Source organism: Gadus morhua, chromosome 19 (assembly GCF_902167405.1).
Source record: "Gadus morhua chromosome 19, gadMor3.0, whole genome shotgun sequence".
Taxonomy (NCBI): Eukaryota; Metazoa; Chordata; class Actinopteri; order Gadiformes; family Gadidae; genus Gadus; species Gadus morhua.
In genome coordinates, this window is record NC_044066.1 from 14,326,136 (window position 1) to 14,346,825 (window position 20,690).

At 43.9% G+C, this 20,690-nt stretch overlaps 2 protein-coding genes across 3 annotated transcripts in view; one reads left to right on the top strand and one right to left on the bottom strand.

Moving 5' to 3' along the window:
* Positions 1-20,690, bottom strand: part of srr (serine racemase) — a 133,940-nt gene that overhangs the window by 104,994 nt on the left and 8,256 nt on the right. The gene's annotated exons all lie outside the window — the stretch shown is intronic.
* On the top strand, positions 12,903-20,383 carry LOC115532257 (NXPE family member 3-like). Of its 2 annotated transcripts, none has more exons than XM_030341914.1 (6): positions 12,903-13,023; positions 16,557-16,785; positions 18,336-19,108; positions 19,190-19,260; positions 19,366-19,584; positions 19,694-20,383. In XM_030341914.1, the coding sequence occupies exons 2-6, from the start codon at positions 16,636-16,638 to the stop codon at positions 20,236-20,238; spliced, it is 1,758 nt and encodes a 585-aa protein (XP_030197774.1). In that variant the 5' UTR covers positions 12,903-13,023; positions 16,557-16,635; the 3' UTR covers positions 20,239-20,383. The 2 variants fall into 2 exon arrangements, with proteins under 2 accessions (XP_030197774.1, XP_030197775.1); XM_030341915.1 differs by having other exon boundaries at positions 18,372-19,108.

Genomic DNA, 20,690 nt, shown 5'->3' on the forward strand with positions numbered 1-20,690 from the left:
CAAACTTTTGTTTGGGGGATCACATGTACAGGGGCGTATCAAGCTTTCCAAAAGTGGGGGTGTTCTGGAATAGGCGAAGAAATAATCATTCCAAATAGCGATGATCAATTATATGAACTTTTACATACATCTAGGCCTACAAAATGGAAGAAATGCGAGCAGATACACTGTGTGTGTGTGTGTGTGTGTGTGTGTGTGTGTGTGTGGCAAGAGGGCAAAATTAAGTTGTATTAATTACTTAAAAAGTAAAGTATCAAAAACATTTCTTTCAACAGCACAAACCAGCACTAACGTAGCACTAAACATATAGACCATTTTGACGCGATTTGAAGATGCACAGGGGGGCTGAGTTAAATCACGTGAGAAAAATCAAACTGGAATATCTTTTAAACTGTAGTGGCACAAACATTTCTTTTGACTGCACAAACCAGCACAAACGTAGCACTAACGATAGAGACCATTTTGACACGATTTGAGCGTTCTAGGGGTGATGGTTGCATAACAAGTGGACTGTTTACATAACAAGGAGGGAAAATAAAGTTGTATTAATTACTTAAAAAGTAAAGTATCAAAAACATTTCTTTTAACAGCACAAACCAGCACTAACGTAGCACTAAACATAGAGACAATTTTGACGCGATTTGAAGATGGAGGGGGGGCTGAGTGACGTCACGTGAGAAAAATCAAACTGGAATACCTTTTAAACTATAGTTGCACAAATATTTATTTTGACTGCACAAACCAGCACAAACGTAGCACTAACGATAGAGACCATTTTGACGCGATTTGAAGGAGGACGGGGGGCTGAGTGACGTCATGTGTGAAAAATCAAACGGGAAAAACTAAGAAACCATAATAGCAAAACAATTTCTTTTGACGGCACAAACCAGCACAAACGTAGCACTAACGATTGGGACTATTTTGATGAGATTTGGGCGTGAACGGGGGGCTGGGTGACGTCACATGCCAGAAAATGCAATTTTGAATTACTCAAAATCCTTACCAGCACAAACGATAATTTTTACGGCACAAACCAGCACAAACCTAGCACAAACGAACAGCAGTGTTATTTTAATATTTTGAATGAGATGGGGGGCCAACTTCACACAGGTTCGTAGGCTCCGGTGTGTCTGCATCTGGCTCTGGAACTTTGCGTTTCTATTGTAGAAATACAAACTTGTGTACCGTAGTTAGTTGTTCAAAAGCATATTTCCGTTGATTCTATTTTTAATTTTAAATGACATTTGTCATTGTGGATAACATGAATTTATAAATTTGAATAATATTTTATCGCACTCATTCGGTCTAATTTTTAAGTATTGCCGATTATTATTTCTAGATTGTACGACCACTTTTAATAAATGTTAAGCTTGCTGGTAGTTCTACCAGGAGGACTCAAATCACGCGCGGCTGGCCGCCAATCACCAATCACCAGCTACCAATCACCTGCCTACACCTGCTCTATAAAGAGTAGTCTAACATATGTCTTTGCTGCTCAGGTCTTTGTTCGACGCATGCTGCTGCTTTACTGTGCTTCTGATTATCTCGCATATCTCGTCGCTTAGTTGCTACGTCGGTTAATACACACCAAGAGGTCATAACTTTGGATTCGTGCTGGTCGGCCTACTACTTCTGGTCCGAGCAAGTGAGCGCAGAAAGCCGTTAATTTCGGTCCCCGGTATCCTAAACAACACCACCAAGAAGTTCCCAACACGGACATCCGCCTGGTTCTACAAACCCTCGCCGAGTTGGTGCAAAGCATTTGGCGCCAGGATGGACGCCGTCGAAACACCATGCGGAACTCCCGGACGGGTCCAGGCCCCCAACCCGCTGTCGTCAGTCGCCACGGCGCCTTTCTACTTCCAGCAACCATCAGGCTCGGCTTCCTCCGCCTTCACAGGCTACGCACCTGGCACGTGCCCTGCTACCATGGCTATTGCAGTCCCCGCGTTAGCCCCCGCAGCGTATTCTCTCTCACAGCTCTACCAGTCCAGCTTCAGGATGCGGCTCCCTCGGTCGGGTTAGGGGGTTTCTTCCAAGGGCAATGGTCTGCTGAGAGATGGCCAGTCGAAGCTGGCACGTTTGCCCTCGGGTCGAGTCGTCTGCGCTGTTCGAGCTTTACCCTATCGTAGCAGCTAGCGTTCTGTGGGGCAAAGCATGGCGGCGTTAACGTATAACCATGTTTTGCGATAACAAAGCAGCGTCAAAACGGCTGGGAAGGTGGTCTTCCACAGCATACGGATTTTACATCCGGTTGAATTCGGTGAGTTCGTTGCACACGTCGGTGTGGTACAACACAGAACTCTACGTTCGCAATCAAAGGTTCATAATTATCTTTATACCGTGTACTAAAAAATGTGTGAGTTTTCTCTTCATAACGCCACCTCAAGCCTTTTATTAGCCGTTTTCTGTTATGACTTTTTGCTGGAGAAGGAGGGGTGGGCAGCTGAAAGGAGTCGTAGCGAGACATGTTGTTTCGGCCTGGCATTCGAGAGGGCCTAGTGCACTGTTCGGTTAACTTCTTGTGTCTGAGGTTTTTCACTTTAACATGAATGAAGTTGATGGGTTTTAGGCACTGTGGTAACTGAATATCACTAAGGTTTTTATTGACGAAGGGACTTTTAGATTGGTTCAGCTGCTGCTCACTAACTCTCACGTTCCTCTGCTCGCGATGCGATTCACATATCGATCAATTTATTCAAAAGATCCAAAGACAAAGAACAGGTACATTATGGTATAATTTTATATTATTATTTATAGTCTTATTGTTAATAGCTTCAGTCGCGTTGGTATTTAATTTTTCATTTGCTCGTTTAGCTATGTATGACAGTTAACAATGTTGGTGTATTACAATTATTTACGCGTGTAGGCCACTCCAACTCTCGATATTTCAAATAGATTAGTGTGCTCTCTCAGAGCTGGGAGATTTCATCCTTATTTTAACATATTACTCGAGACGGTGTTTCTCACAGCGTTCTCGGGTTCATGCGTTCTCGGGTTCATGCGTCCATGCATACATGTCTCCTACTCAGACTTTTCCCCTACACGGGGTATTTAATTTTTCATTTGCTTGTTTAGCTATGTATGACAGTTAACAATTTTGGTGTATTACAATTATTTATGTGTGTTGGCCACTCCAACTCACACTCGATATTTTGAATAGATTAGTGTGCTCTCTGGGAGATTTCATCCTTATTTTAACATATTACTCGAGACGGTGTTTCTCACAGCGTTCTACGGGTTCATGCGTTCTACGGGTTCATGCGTTCTACGGGTTCATGCGTTCTACGGGTTTACGCGTTCTACGGGTTTACGCGTTCTACGGGTTTACGCGTTCTACGGGTTTACGCGTTCTACGGGTTTACGGGTTTATGCGTTCTTGCGTTCATGCGCAAATGCGTACACGTCTCCTACTCAGACTTTTTCCCCTACACGGGGCCTGACTTTCGCCGATGTCACCTTCTCTTTCTTGCAAGGCATTTTTCCATCTAAAAGCGATAGCCTAGGAGCAGCTGTTACTATTATCATTTCAAGAATCAACAACTCCCTGTCCTTACGCTTCCATGTTCCTTTATCTCAAGCTTCGGCAATGCACGTCCCCGAATCACCTGTTTATTTGCGGCCTGCCAATGCCTCAAGGGTGGTTCAGAGTCCATCTCGCGACGGTGGTAGAAGGGTGCGGCCTACCATCTCCCCTCTACACTCAGTGGCGCAACCATGGGGTGGCGAGGGGTGGCTACTGCCACCCCAAAATCATTCTTTGCCACCCCATTTGCCACCCCTAAGACAATTTTTATTATGCATATTTATTTAAAATATATAATGTAGTCTAGATTATATTATAATGTAGTCCCCCCCCCCCCCCCCCCCCCCGGCCAACAATCGCTGCCCGGGATGTTTATAGATTTGCTGTGGCCCCCATTGGCCACCCCTGGAATAATCTTCTGGAGGCGCCACTGTCTACACTGGCCACTCCTCCCGGATTGGAGCGGCAACCACAGCCGCTGAACAAGGGTTGCCGGTCGCGTCTATCAAAGGGCTGGGAAGGCGGTCTTCCACAGTTTACGAATCCTACATCCGGTTGAATTCATGGTTCTTCCTCCAAGCGCACACAATGCTCTAACGTCGGTTAAGGCAGGTTTATCACGTTTGCTACTACAGCTGTTTTTGGCGGCCTGTTTCCATTCTAGTTTTAGTCTTGGTGTCAAGGTGTCATTTTTGTTTTTATTAGTTCAGTCACGTTCATACTCTTTCCAGTGATATCGAAATTCCGTTTAGGTATTATCAAAGATACAAGTGCGTAGATTTGTTAAATAAGGTAAACGGTCGAAAATTGATGTCGTTATGTCTCAACAGTTGAAGTTCCAGTTGGACAAAATAACGTATTACAGTTTATCGCCTAGTTTAGGTCAACGGAAATGAAGACATTTTAGCAGTCTTATTTTGTAAAACACTTTCAGTCTCGTTTGTATTCGCCAACAACATTGCACTACGTATTTAATTATAGTTATTGTCATATGACCAGCATTGTTCTCCTCACGCGATAAAGGTTCGTTGATGACGACATTTAGTCATAATTTAGGTGTCAAAAGCAACACTATTTGCACCTACTGGTGGTGGTTATCAGGTACTAAACTCATAAAGCGAAATTTGGCTATATAACTCAAGGTTAACCTGCAGTAACCCCGGCAAGTTTGACCACGTCGGTGGATCATCTAGAAAACACTCTTGAGTTCGGTGTCACGTTGGTAGCATATCATGGAAAAAATAAAACTCAAGGTTCGCAGCGGCGACCCCGGTGAGTGCGTTGGCCAAAGCGCAGCGGTAACGACTCGGGCACTCGTAACTATGACCACGTCGGTGGCACGTTATCTATTACTCATGGTTGACTGCAGTAACCCCGGTGAGTGCGTTGACCATGTCAACGCACAATTGGGGCACAACTCAGGCACTCGTGAGTTTGTTGCACACGTCGGTGCGGTACAACACAGTACTCAACGTCCTACATCCGGTCGAGTTCAAGGTTCTTTCTTCAAGCGCACACGATGCTCTCTAACGTCGGTTAAGACAGGTTTTACACGTTTGCAACCATAGCTGTTTTTGGCGGCCTGTTCCTTTCTAGTGTTAGTCTAGTCTTGTGTCAAGCTGTCATTTTAGTTTTTATTAGTTTTAGTTACATTCATACTCTTTCCAGTGTTATCGTAATTCCATTTAGATATTATCGGAGTTAAAAGTGCGTAGTTTTGTTAAATAAGGTAAACGGTTGAAAATTGATGTTATGTCTGGAACAGTTGAAGTTCCAGTTGAACAAAATAACGTTATAAGTCTTTATCGCCTAGTTTAGGTCAACGAAAATGAAGAGACATTTTAGGAGTCTTATTTTCGTAAAACACTTTTTAGTCATGTTTTATTCGCCAACTATATTGTACTATGCTTTTAATCACAGCTATTGTCACACGCCCAGCATCCACGTTGCGTCCAGTCTCGTTTTTCTCACGCGATAAAGGCTTGTTGATGACGACTCTTAGTCATAATTTTCATTGCCAAAAGCAACACTATTCTGGCGGCCTGTTTCCATTCCAGGGTTATTCTAGTCTTAGTGTCTAGCTGTTATTTTAGTCTATTCGTTTTAGTTACGTCTATATTCTTTCTAGTGTTATCGAAATATATTGCACTATGTATTTAACTACAGTTATTGTCACACGCCCAGCATGCACGTTGCGTCCTGTTTGTTTTTTGTTTGTTTGTTTGTTTGTTTTTCTTTCTCACGCGATAAAGGTTCGTGATGACGATATTTTGTCATTATTTTCGTTGCTAAAAGCAACATTATTTGCAACTACTGGTGGTGGTGGTTATCAGGTACTAAATTCATAAAGCAAAATTCGGTTTCATAACTCAGGTTAACCTGCAGCAACCCCGGCGAGTGTGACCACGTCGGTGGATCATCTAGAAAACAGTCTTGAGTTCGCTGTCACGTCAGTGGCGTAAAATAGGAAAATAAAACTCAAGGTTGCAGCGGCAACCCCGGTGAGTGCGTGACCACGTCGGTGGCACATCAAGGGCACTCGTGAGTATGACCACGTCGGTGGCACGTTATCTAGTACTCATGGTTTGACTGCAGTAACCCCGGTGAGTGCGTTGCCCACGTCGGTGGGAACAACTCAAGCACTCGTGAGTTCGTTGCGCACGTCGGTGCGGTACAACACAGAACTCTACGTTCGTTGCAGCAAATCCGGTGAGTGCGTTGCCCACGTCGGTGGGAACAACTCAAGCACTCGTGAGTTCGTTGCGCACGTCGGTGCGGTACAACACAGAACTCCACGTTCGCTGCAGCAACCCTGGTAGTGCGTTGACCACGTCGGTGGGCACTACTCAGGCACATGCAAATTTAATTACCACGTCGGTGGCATAATTTCAAAAGCTCAAGTGCAGGGCACTCGGAGTTCATTGACCACGTCGGTGTTTAACACGGAAGTTCACAATATTTGCTGCAGCAACACCGGTGAGTGCGTGACCACGTCGGTGGCACAGCAAGGGCACTCGTGATTTCGTTGACCACGTCGGTGTTCAACACGGAACTTCACAATATTTGCTGCAGCAACACCGGTGAGTGCGTGACCACGTCGGTGGCACATCAAGGGCACTCGTGAGTTCGTTGACCACATCGGTGGTTCAACGCGAAAGCACTCAGGTCACGCAGCGACCCCGGAGAGTGAATCGACCACGGCAGTTGGTACAGCACGAAAGGAACAGCTGCAGAGTGCTCTAAATTTTAATTGATCTCGCTGAGGTATTTTAAGTCAACTGCTTTTACGTGATTCATCGATCTCGCTGACGGTTTTAAGCTTATCGTTTTATGGTATGTATGATTGACTCTTATTATGTCGTATATTGGGTATGCCTTTTATCTTCCACAAGCAGTATAGATCCTTGTCCACTTCTTCTACGTGGGTATGTATGGTCTCATTACCCCCTTTCGCTATTCTATTTTTGGGGTCGGCTCCGCCCCTGCCAGTCCCGGCAGGACATGCCGAATTATCTCCTACTTCTGGCGAAGGCCTACGTCCTCTCTTTTGGGGAAGGCTCCGCCCCTGCTAGTCCTGGCAGGATACGCCGAGTCCGCACGTCACCCTGGATCAGTGACGAGGCTCATGCCAAAGATTTACCATGCAAAATATTCCCATGTCGTTATTTAAATAAATCCTGTTCATACTTATCGGTGATCGAGTCTTTATGGGAGAAATGTTAAGCTTGCTGGTAGTTCTACCAGGAGGACTCAAATCACGCGCGGCTGGCCGCCAATCACCAATCACCAGCTACCAATCACCTGCCTACACCTGCTCTATAAAGAGTAGTCTAACATATGTCTTTGCTGCTCAGGTCTTCGTTCGACGCACCTCCATCCACCCCACCACCACCAGGTCGGCCTCAGTCTACTTGTCCAGGGGAAGGCTCCGCCCCTGCTAGTCCTGGCAGGATACGCCGAGTCCGCACGTCACCCTGGATCAGTGACGAGGCTCATGCCAAAGATTTACCATGCAAAATATTCCCATGTCGTTATTTAAATAAATCCTGTTCATACTTATCGGTGATCGAGTCTTTATGGGAGAAATGTCCATTATCATCGTAATTCCTTAGGAAACATTATACAGGTGCTGGTCAAATTATTAGAATATCATGAAAAAGTTGATTTATTTCATTAATTCCATTTAGAAAGTCAAACCTGTAGAATGTATACATTCATTCCAAACAGACTGATACATTATAAGTGTTTTTTGCCAAAAAGAAGATGATTATAGCTGACAACCAATGAAAACCCTAAATTCAACATCTCAGAAAATTAGAATATGGTGAAAAGGTCAGATATTGAAGACACCTGGTGCCACACTCTAATTAGCTAACTAACTCAAAACACCTGGAAAAGCCTTTAAATGGTCTCTCGTTTTGATTCTGTATGACACACAATCATGGGGAAGACTGCTGACTTGACAACTGTCCAAAAGATGACCATTGATACTTTAAAGAAGGAGGGCAAGACACAAAAGGTCATTGCCAAAGAGGTTGGATGTTCCCAGAGCTCTGTGTCCAAGCACATTAATAGAGAGGCGAAGGGAAGAAAAAGATGTGGCAGAAAAGAGTGTACAAGCAAGAGGGATAAACGCGCCCTGGAGAGGATTGTCAAACAAAACCGATTCAAAAATGTGGGGGAGATCCACAAAGAGTGGACTGTAGCTGGAGTCAGTGCTTCAAGAAGCACCACACACCGACGTATGCAAGATATGGGCTTCAGCTGTCGCATTCCTCGTGTAAAGCCACTCTTGAATAAGAGACAACGTCAAAAGCGTCTCGCCTGGGCTCAAGACAAAAAGGACTGGACTGCTGCTGAGTGGTCCAAAGTTATGTTTTCAGATGAAAGTAAATTTTGTATCTCCTTTGGAAATCAAGGTCCCAGAGTCTGGAGGAAGACAGGAGAGGCACAGAATCCACGTTGCCTGAAGTCCAGTGTAAAATTTCCACAGTCAGTAATGGTCTGGGGTGCCATGTCATCTGCTGCTGTTGGTCCACTGTGTTTCCTGAGGTCCAGGGTCAATGCAGCAGTCTACCAGGAAGTTTTAGAACACTTTATGCTGCCTGCCGCGGACCAACTTTATGGAGGTGACGATTTCATTTTCCAACATGACTTGGCACCTGCACACAGTGCCAAATCTACCAGTACCTGGTTTAAGGACCATGGTATCCCTCTTCTTGATTGGCCTGCAAACTCACCTGACCTTAACCCCATAGAAAACCTATGGGGTATTGTGAAGCGGAAGATGCGAGATGCCAGACCCAACAATGCTGAAGAGCTGAAGGCCACTATTAAAGCAACCTGGGCTCTCATAACACCTGAGGAGTGCAACAGACTGGTCGACTCCATGCCACGCCGTATTGCTGCAGCAATTCAGGCAAAAGGAGCTGCAACTAAGTATTGATTGCCATACATGCTGAAACTTTCCATGTTCATACTTTTCAGTTGGCCCACATTTCTAAAAAATCATTTTTTGTACTAGTCGTAACTAATATTCTAATTTTCTGAGATACTGAATTTGGGATTTTCAGTAATTGTCAGTACTAATCATCCAAATTAAAAGAAATAAACATTTCAAATATATCACTCTGTGTGTAATGAATTGATATAATATGTAAGTTTCACGTTCTGAATATAATTACTGAAATAAATCAACTTTTTCATGATATTCTAATAATTTGACCAGCACCTGTATTTGTGTTGTTATCTTGGCACCTAGACCTCGTCAGGTCCAAACACCAAACAACATCCACCTATCCACTGCGGAGTCCAAGGTTTGGGTAAGCTGAGCTCCTCTTTTAAGGAGTGCAACTGTGTTTACCCTGAATTCTTATAATAAGAATCCCCAGCGCTGGTAGCCCCCTGGACTTCTGTGGACGAGCGGTGTGCATGTTATTGATAACATTAAACGCTAGTTGTTCATTTTATGGAGTCTAGATAATTACCCTTAAAACCTGTGATTATCATGTAGCTCTAATACTTCGATACTGGGCTCTCCATTGATTTATCACCTCTGGGTTGGGCCCTACCATCTCTCTCTGTGTCCTTTACATTAAACTCATCACATCCAGAATCCTCTCAATCCTCTCCCTTACCCAACATGCTGTATCCCTCTGAACCAACACAGTGTTTCACCAATTGCCCTGTGTACCAAGATCTATTGATTCATATCACATGGTACCACGACGCTATGGAGAGTCTCAAAGGTTGTCGCGACACACAGAACCACAGAGTCACCGATCCCAGTGGTGGTTCTATGATTTCCCTAAAACAGGAGCCATTAAGGGGCCACAGGTTATATCGAAGGACCAAGTAGTACAGTGTACATCCAATCACAAATGTAATCTATTCAGCACAATGCAAATCCATTCTCTCACTCACTCACTCTGAAAATAAGAATTTCTCAGATTGTCACCCTTGGAGTTGAAATAGGTATTGACTATGTGTGTCCCGAGAATCCTACTGTTTTGGCGAATTTCCCTGCCATGGGGAGGTGAGAGGCATACTTTGAACCTACACAAGTGTAAGTGGCTCCAGTGTCGGCCACCATTGGCGTGCCTCTATCATTAACAAGAACCTGTAGTATTGATTCCTCATCAGCTTGTTTTGTGATTGCTACAAGCTGACCCTCCCCTTGTGGATTCTCTGGGCACCCCTAGTATTCCTGTCCCATAATAGGACCTGGCTGGGAGCTACCTCCTTGTTCTTGCCTTCCCTGATAGCCGTTACCCTGTCCTTGCTGGGGTGGGAAAGGGTTCATTGAACAATTTCTCTTAATATGTCCTTCCTGGTTACACCCATAACATATTAAAGGACCTCTGCATTGTCCTTTGAATCCTTGTTGTCGATTGTTTCTAAACTGACCTTGGGGCCCCTCATTCTGATTTTGTCTATTTGTATTTGTGGGGTTCCCATAATTATGGATGTGAACATGTGTAACTGGTGGATTAGTTGACTGTTGGCTCTGAGGCTTTTCTATCGGGGGAGAGAATGCCTGCTGTCCATTGATTAGAATAGGATAATTTCCTGATGACGTGTCGGGTGCTCTTCTTTCTCTATGTGATCTCCTTGGTTTCCCCTGTGTTTCGAGTGCCAGGGGGCTTTGTAATGCTGTACTACAGCAAGGTTCCTCTGGCCCTTGATCCACACGGGAACTCTCTCCCTGTTTCTTGTTCCGATTTCTTAATTTCCTCCCCGCTTTTTTACTAATGGACTTCACCAAAATCTCTTCGTCCACATGCCTATTATCACTATCCTCATCTTCGACCTCACTTTCGCTAGATCTAGTTTTAGCATCGTCACACTCTTCTCCTGCATTTCTAATACCCTCATAACAGTCCATGTGTATGGGTGCGCCCCTCCTTCCCTGTGTGTTACATTGCTTATCCTCATCTAGCGTGACCTCCCCTTTAATTGCTACCATGCCTTTTAACAATGGATAGACTGACACTGGTTTGTACAGCGGTGGCTCAACCGTCAGAGGCAATGGTTGAGCCTTGTTGTTCTTAGCTATTATTTCTCCCGCCACTCTCTGTAATGTTCGCCATCTCTTTCCTTCCTCTAGGAACAAAGCTAGTACTAACTTTTCCCTGTCCCTCTTCGCCAAGGCCGCTTTTCCACTTCTGTTATCTATGTAATTCCTTATCACTACCTCCATGTCCAGATACATTATTGGATCAAAAGTCCCTCCCATGGGCCATATAGTGCCTGGTCCTTCTGTCCTTTCTTCCCATTTCTCAGAGATCTTTTTCATCTCACCTTTGAGAAATAGACGGTCTCTACTCAAAATCTCCGCAGCCGTCGGTACTATATTCATATTCTCTCTAGGTGTATAAACACTATTTTTAATACAATTTATTTGAGTTTATTCAACTCGTTAGACAAATTATTTTATTATCTCTAAGCTATAAATGTGCACTCCTCCCGTGCGTTGCTCTCTCTCTCTATCGATTGGGATGTGCGTCCCAGCTGTTCTTAGATGTACTCTGCTCCTAGGCCCCCACCCTTTCTGGCCACAGGCTAAGAGAACAAACCCCTAGATAAAGTTTCGCCCACTTGTTCCAGACAAGTTATTTATTTCTCTGACTGTCTTAATGACAGGATAAACTAAAAACAAAACGGATTGTAAAAGCCTCCGAGGTAACTTAATCCTACACAACTTAAATACAGAAGGAAACAACGTTTAATAGTGTATTGAAAAAGCGGCCGAATTTGTTTGCACAAGATATAGACTGGAACCAGTCACTCATTCGTCTTTAAATGCAAAATAAAAGATTGGCCAAACGCTGAAGCTGGCCTTTTAAAATATGAACTGTCGGATATATAATCATTCAACCAGATCATGAACAAACAAGAAACTTCTCAAAATACCAACTCAAACGGTACCCCAACCAAGAGACTTATCTATTCAAAAGTGCGAGAAGCCTGGTTTCTCAGAATGCCAAGATCGGAATTAGAAATTCACCATCAACCAGCGCAGGATCTGCAGCTCAACTGCTCCAAGACTTGAATTGAAAATTCACTGGTCGGCACTCCAAGAAAGCTCTTCTCTAAATAAAACCGAGTTAATCCACAGTAATGAATTCTAACTCATAACTCATAATTCCAGATGGGATTTCAAAAAGTCCAACAAGTACACACTCATTCGACCCGTGGACCTGCACTGCCATACCTATACTGGAACTTTGACACTAATTCGTTCCCCTAGATAACAGTCGCAGGACTTTATAGAAGACCCAAACCAATTTCAGCTGGGGCCTCAGAAATCCAACAAGTGCGCACTCATTCATCCCACTTTGACTCACTTCAATGGGTGCCCGGTCATTCAGCTGTTCAGCACCCAGGCTCTGGAACTCCCTCCCCCCACACATAAAACAGTCAGACACCATTTCAACCTTCAAGTCACAGCTCAAAACTCACTTGTTCAAACTCGCACACAACGTCTAACTGATCACTGTTTTGATTGTTTTTTTTTTTATTTATTTCTTATTGCTTATGTTTATTTATTTATTTATTTTTTCCACAATGTCTTGCTTTTTAAAAAATGTATGATGACTATATGCTCTGTAAGGTGACCTTGGGTGTCTTGAAAGGCGCCTCTAAATTAAATGTATTATTATTATTATTATTATTATTATTCGACCTGTGGACCTGCGCTTGTTCTATTGGAACTTTGACACAAATTTGTTCCCGTAGAACACAGCCACAGGACTTTATAGTAGGCCTTATCAAAAAACAAAAATAACAATTTTGTATCAATTTAGAACCATAAACCGCTTGTTAGTTAACCATAACAACAGAGCGTCTATGGCTGTGCGCGCGCACTCTATCTCTCGCCGGAGTTCCGCAATCTCTCTTCAATGATTAATTTGATTCGTTGGACTGAAGAGACGCTTTACCTGCAGCAGAGCTTCCAGACAGGACAGGAACAGATCAAACAACCGTATTAATTTGTGGTAAGTCAACTTTACCGGGAGTTTGATGAGCGCTAGGGTTGTGTGATCCGCTCGTGCCCCGTCCGTCAGTCCAGCAGCCGGGCTGTCTCTGTTCCTCAGTTCTGGTCGTGACGCCAAATGTTGTGGCACTAATAATAACAACTTATCTAATTCACTTCAACTAGCTATAAGCAAAGAGGAATCGGAGAGTCCAGGTCAAGTATAGATGGAGAGTTTATTGCCGCCCGCAAACGAGAGACAACAAAGCCGAATGGTATTCGCGAATGCACACTGCCGAATGAATCCCGGACAGCTCCTTATATCCCCAATCCTTTACACAATACAAAGTTGGACTTTCATCAAATATTGATGTGCATAGAATGTTTTTCTGGGTCATACTGTGTGGATGTCAGCATATTCTCATGTCTTCTGGATCCCAATGTGACCTTAGAACATATATTATCCTTATACAAACAGAGATGATGCACACGTGTGAATTAGGGATGTGTCGGTCGCGACTGATTCGTTATAACGAACGAATCCCGAACGTGAACGACAAGAGCTGTTTCCCCAAAACAAGAAGAACTGGTTCTTTGATTCTTTTTTTTTAACATAAACCAAACATATGGTCACGTAAATAAAATATACAAACGAACAGAGCTCCGTCTCCCCGCGACTTCCATTGATTGAGTCTACAACTTTCTCAAAGATTCAGCCAATGAGAGGTAGCAATGGTGTTGGAATGGCACCTGGGTAAACCAATGACAAGGCGGTACCGTCGAATATGCGCGCTTTCTCTGTCTGACGTATCTTGGGTCATACCATTCGACTCATATATCCCCCTACATTTTTTCGAAAATAGACTTGACCTCCATCTGTTTATTGGATAAACGCATTTCCCAATCCCAGGAGTCTTTGCTCCATTCTACGTCAATTTAAGAACAAACAAAGAAATTAAACTGCAGTTCGTATTTTTTATTTATGACCATGCAAGTTCTGTAATGCCTGAACAATGAAGAATTAAATGTAAAGTAAAATAAAATTATAAATGTAAAACCATGAATGAAGAGAGTAAGCAAGTGGTATAAATATTGGTGGGACGTTCGACATACTATATAGCAGGCATCTCCAAAGGGCGGACTGCGGTCTTGACGGTCCTATCCGGACCCACGACCAATAAAAAAAAAAAAAAAATTATAAAAAAAAGTTTTTTTATTTTTTATTTTTTTAAGATGTAATCTGACGTAACGAACGAATCAAATAAACGAATCGTTATAGTGAACTGAACTGAAAGAACTAGTTCCCGGAAAAGAATCATTTTGCCCATCCCTAGTGTGAATGTAAGCATCGTCTTCAGAGAGTACATCAAATGGGAGTAGACTGGACTCTCTTACTGGTGTGACACATCAGATGGGAATGGACTGGAATCACTCACTGGTGTCACACGGCACATAACATCTAGGCTAAAGGTGATCAGCTGTTTTCCACTATTAAAGTATCTATATGATATGTAGGCCTAATAATAATCATAGTTTAACATAGAATGTAAGGTTAATTTCTACCACAATGTGTGTTCACTGATTTGTGCCAGGGTGTTTACCTAAAATGTGCATTCACAAAGTGATCCCTAAATCCCAGTCCACTCGGTTCCACACGGCCAAATTCATTGTCATGTTAATCGCCATCATCATCGTGGTCATCGTCCTCTTCATCGTCGTCGTCATCATCATCATCGTCTGGCTGTAGAATGTCCCTCCGCTTGCAGAGGTTGTGTAGAATGCACATACAGTGATGACTGTGCTTGCCCTCTCTGGGGTGAGGCGTATCTAGCCGTGGAGGACATGAAACCGACGTTTCATCTGCCCAATTCCTCTCTCCACAACATTTCGTGTATGTTTGTGTGCTCTAACATACATGGAGGAAAACGGTAAACAATAATAAATATGGATTCAACAAATAAAAGGCGTCAAAGAGCCAATACGATGTGTTATACGCATAGGACTGAGCGTAATCTGCGCAATCACTTACATGTTATACTTTAACTGTGCTCCCGGTTGTGGATTGAGGTAGGGTGTCAAGAGCCACGTCTTGCAGGGATAGCCACTGTCACCCAGCAAGTGACACCCAACTCCTACATGGTGCCTCTCAAAAAGCTAACTCAGACCGCTCTCCATTTAAATGCGCGAATCATGGGTAGCTCCAGGCCACTTTGCAACAACATCCAGCAGGCTATGTTAAAATTTGCATCAAAAACAACCTGCGTGTTGATGGAATGCACCTTCTTCCTATTGACGAACACTATTTTTACGTGCGTCTCGTCAATAGCACCGACAACACCTGGCATACCTGCAACTGCCATGAAGTTGGCTTTGATCCTCCTGTGTAATTGTTGAATGTCCAAAGGAAACCGGATAAACTGTTGGATGATATGTGGTCTAGAGTGCGCGTTGATAGTTTGGTTTATGGCACGGCTGACTGATGGTTGCGATATTCCTAAATCGGCGGCATTGCAAAGTTGCATTTTCCCTGTTGCTAAATAACGTAGTGTTGCCAAACATTTTATTTCGGGACTAATCGGATTATTCCTGTTTGTCGGGGATGTTATTGCATCCCGCACCAACTCCACAACAAGTTTAATACCCTCACGATTTAGCCTATATCTCTTCATTAACACAGTCTTCCATTGTCTCCAGCCATTTTACGATTCTTTGTGAATAGGTCTTACTGAGTTAGGAGTCCTCTTGAGGACTTTTAAGCTCTCCTAGACTTAGGTGCTACTTTTAGGCCTAAAATACTTTGTGAATTGCTCTTGTGAATTACTCATTTCTTGCATATGTTTTCTTTTACTTATCTATTATTTTATTTTATTGTATGACAATGTTTATATGTGAAGCACTTTGAGTCTGCCTTGTGTATGAGTGCTATATAAATAAAGTTGCCTTGCCTTGCCTTGCCTTTCCTTAGTGATAAAAGTTAGGAGTCCAAAATGTAAGAGTGACACGCCCATTATTTTTAGGAGTTACTCATAAATTCGCCAGTTAGGACCTACTTTAAGCCCTAAGATCCCTTGTGAATACGGCCCCTGATCTTTACAATCAGGATGAAACTTGACACTGAATTGTGCACAAAATAGTAATACTACGAAAGAGACCGAGGGGGGTAAGGGCTCTCAACCTGAATTTTGGAGAAGAAGGCTACCTAGTTAAGTTTCATGAGATCTTGAAATAAGATAAAGGACGGAACGTGCTTGGGTCGGGCTCATAACTGGGGGGTTTGTTTACCAGTGACAGAAATCCAAGGGAAGGGCAAGAGTTATATTGCTTTCATAGAAATTCTTGGATCACAAAACAATCCACTACTTCACCCGAAAACTCAAACATGGCAAATGCATTAAATATGATATTAAAATAATATTAAGATTATGAATTTGTCAATGCTACTCAACAAAAGAAACTTGGTCACAGAGCACGGTTGAATGTACCAATATTCAAATGATTCCCAACCTGAATTCGAAAGTAAAATGTTGTGCTAATGGGCCCTGATGTCATTGACAGGTAACAAAACCATCTAGCAGCACTTCCTGTTTATTTGGACACATAAACAGGCTCTGACCCTACAACCATCACAACCACCATGTTGACCGATAAACACGAAGCGGCAGCTAACCCTGGGCAACCGAAGGGGGACCCCGTGAGTCGACTTCTGTCCAGGCGTGCCCTCATCTTCTTTCTCCTCGCACTCTCTGGTCTCATCTTCCTGTTGCGCAACATTCTCACTCTGGAGGTTAGTGTTGCATTGGTCATATTGGGTGTGTTACCAAGTGACATTTAGCTTAATACTAAAATTCCCTGGTGAATCAGTGGGCTTTTAGGTCGATTAATCCAATTTGCTTTCCTTAATTATATTTGTATTGCAACTTGCTGCTGGCCCAACTGAATATACATACAAAATACACCTTAATAAAAGCCATTCTTTTAATTTATAGCACTTTTTAGGGCACTCAACGCGTTATGCAGAGTAGGCCTGACACTTTTGAGAAAAATTAAGTTGGAACAGATATCGAACCATAACCTTGGAAACAGGCTATCAACTAATCAATATGAAATGCCACTATGCATAACAAGAAAATTGGCTATGCAATGAGCGAAAAAGAAAACTGAATTAGAACTTCACAGCGCAAAAATAACCTGCCAACTAAACAGGAGACAGCAGCAAGAGTAACGCCTATAATGTCAATAAATGAATTACTTTATTTTGTTAGCTAGGAAAACCAGTCTATTAACATGATCCGGATCAGGTGCGGCTCTCTTTTTGTTAACGATGTTATCTGCCGTGGAGAACAAACGTTCGGAGCGCACAGACATGCCTGTCTAGGGTGACCAGAATCAGATCAGAATCAGAAATACTTTATTGATCCCCGGGGGGAAATTGTTGTTCCATTGTTGTTCCAGGTGCTCCATACAATATAAATATAAATACCATACAAGCTAACTAAAGATTATAAATAAATAAATAAATAAATAAATTCAATACAATACAATAAAATAAAAATTAAAGTAAGAAGTGGACATCTCTTAGTATAGTGGGTTATGTTTACAATTCGATATACATTGCAAATAGCAATGAAAATTAAGAGTGAAAGAATAAATTATAGTTTGTTTATAGATTAAATTATAAATTATAAACAAATTATAGATGACAAGACTATTAACTATTAATTAAGTCTATTAAGACTTAATTAATAGTTAATACAGGTAATATTACCACTTGTAGTTTTGCGTTGTATTCCATAAGAATAGACTATACTAATTCAGAGCAATAAGAGGGAATGACTGTTCTTGTGCTATTGGCCCTTTACAGGGCCCCAATGATGCCTTGGTTATTATCATTGTTACTCATATCCAATAACGGCTTTATTTACAGTAATTAGACAGTAATTAGGAGGTTATATTTGGTGAAATCTTAATTAATGTAGTAAGCGTAAAATAAGGTTAGATAGAATAAGGTATTAATATGTGTCTAATAATGACTAAAAAGGGCCAGTATGTTACTAATGGGTAAGCACCTAGTTAATGGTGAATATGTGTATCTTAATATAAAGTGCTACCATAAATCTTGAAAACAAATAGGGAACTAAACAGGATTTCCAACGGAATGAGATTTATTGCCAGTATTGGTACCACAGAGAAATAATCGACCACACAAATGTCCTTACTTTTTGTGCTGAGTTTATATATATATATATATATATTGTTTTGTGCCTTAGTTATCAAGACAACTATCCAATGCCACAGCCTCACTTTAAACCGGACCTCCCTTCTCGCCCTCCACAGAACCTGAGCTACAACACCGTGTCTATGCTTTTTCAGCCCCAGAACAGCAGCCACCCTGCCTTAGCCCAGAAGGGACCCCTCCCTCCGTACAAGAACCACACCATCTGCAGCCACCTGGAGCCCACCCCCGACGAAGCCCTGGAGGACCGCGCCCTCCTCGACGCCATCGTCTGGCCCAAGCCCCCCGCCCCCACGTCCCTCCACCAGACCAGTGACCCCGTCCACAGCCTGTTCGCCATTCTGCCCTCCAAGGGCGGGAGGGAGTGGCGTGTGGGGGACCAGCTTGAGGCCCTGGTCCAGATGCAGGACTTCCTGGGCCGTCCCAAGCACTACGGGGGGGACTTCCTGGTGGCACGGCTGCACTCCCCGGAGCTGGGGGCAGGAGTGGCGGGCACGGTGGTGGACCACCTCAACGGCTCCTACTCGGCGCTGTTCCCCCTGCTGTGGGAGGGTCCGGCCCAGGTGACGATCACCATGGTGCACTCCAGCGAGGCGGTGGCCGTGCTGCAGCGGCTCCGGGAGCAGCGGTCCGACCGCTTCTTCTTCCGGAGTCTGTTTCGCTCGGGCGAGCTGTCTGAGAACACCGTGTGCAACATGTGCCTGCCGCACAATCGGCCGCAGGAGCCGCTGTGCAACTACACAGACCTCCACACCGGGGAGCCCTGGTACTGCTTGAAGCCCAAGCGGCTGAGCTGTGACACCAGGATCAACCATTTCAAGGGAGGCTACAAGAAGGACCTCGTCACCAACAAAGAAGCGCTGCTCTTTCAGAGGTCAGGCGCTGAACCCTGCTTTATCCTTCATTTATAACTTTGGAAATGTTCTTTATCCTTGTTTGTTTTTATTACTCACAGCCGTGTAAACATCAAAGTTGTCATCCATGCGTCAGGACCTGATCGGATAGATGTACTTCCAAAGAAGATAGGTACACAATCATTGCTACGCTTAATGGAGGAGGTTGCTTATGTGGTGGTGGTGCCCACTTGTATGTATTTCATCTTGTGACATTTGTGTCATTCTCATATCCTAGATGACCCAGAGTTACGAAACCGCAGCATCGAGCCAGGGCCGGTCCAGTACAATCCTTCTGGGTATTACTACAAAGGCTCCTGGAGGTCATTCGATGGAACACCTGTTCGCCAGTTTGACGCCAAATCGATCACCCAGTGCCTGACTGGCAAGGTGATCAATATGTACGGAGACTCCACAATGAGGCAGTGGTTTGAGTACCTCAGAGCGTTTGTACCAGGTGAGCACCGACACCCTTCTCTCTGTGCCAACGATTCTGTGGCCATTCCTCATGTCCCATTGATCATTTCCAATGCGCTCGTTCATTCTGTCTCTCCTACAAACCAAAGAGTTCAACCTGCGCAGCACATCGTGGACAGGGCCCTTCATGGCGGTGGACTGTAAACACAACATCCTGTTGAAGTACCGCAGTCACAACGTACCCATCGGCTTCCCCACCATCATCGCCAGCGAGCTCCGCTACGTGGCCAACGAGCTGGACCGCTTGCCTGGAGGCCCCAACACCGTGGTGGCCCTCAGCCTCTGGGCCCACTTCAGCCCCTACCCCGTGGAGGTATACATACGCCGCATGCGGCACATACGCCGGGCGCTGGAACGGCTCCTGGCCCGGGGCCCCGGCACCCTGGTGGTCATCCGCTCGGCTAATTTAAGGGCCCTGAATAAGGAGATTAGCCTGAACCACAGCGACTGGTTCTCGCTGCATCTCGACAGGGTTCTCAGGAACATGTTCATGGGCCTGGCTGTTGTGTTTGTGGACGCCTGGGAGATGACCTTAGCCCATCATAGCCCCCACAATCTCCACCCGCCCCCGGACATCGTCAAGAACATGATCAATCTCGTCCTGACTCAGGTGTGTCCTGCAAAGAAGAGCTAGTGGAAGAAAGGGAGAAAAGTTGGAAGAGGTGTGCCGTCCAAGTGCTTGGAACATCGCTGGTCTATCATGATTCTCTTGCCATGAACAAATTAAATCTGTTTTGTTTGGTTGTTTTCTTTGGCAATACATGAGTCCCAAGAACCTGTTTCACGTTTTGTGCTGTCTTACTTTATTTATTTATTTTTTTTCAATAAATTATCGTTCAGTAAACCCACTTTCCCCATCATCTGTTATTCCAGGTCATTATAATTCCTCAACCTCTCACTCATCTGCCGTCCATAACCCAGCCATTTTTCATCCGTGACAGCCCTCACTACCCCTAGACAAGGTGGTTGCAGAGTGTGGATGAAATGTTTCACTTATTGGGCCAATGGTGTCGCTCTTGCAATCGTCCAAAATGCAAACTTTGAAAAGCATATCTCCTGACACTTTTGACTTAGTCATGAAACTTG

What these genes read in the sequence shown, in the direction of transcription:
- LOC115532257 (XM_030341914.1), top strand. Translation starts at nt 16,636, where the DNA reads ATGTTGACCGATAAACACGAAGCGGCAGCTAACCCTGGGCAACCGAAG. An exon ending in GCAACATTCTCACTCTGGAG is followed by an intron (nt 16,786 to 18,335) that starts GTTAGTGTTGCA and finishes CGCCCTCCACAG; the next exon opens with AACCTGAGCTACAACACCGT. An exon ending in CCTCAGAGCGTTTGTACCAG is followed by an intron (nt 19,585 to 19,693) that starts GTGAGCACCGAC and finishes TACAAACCAAAG; the next exon opens with AGTTCAACCTGCGCAGCACA.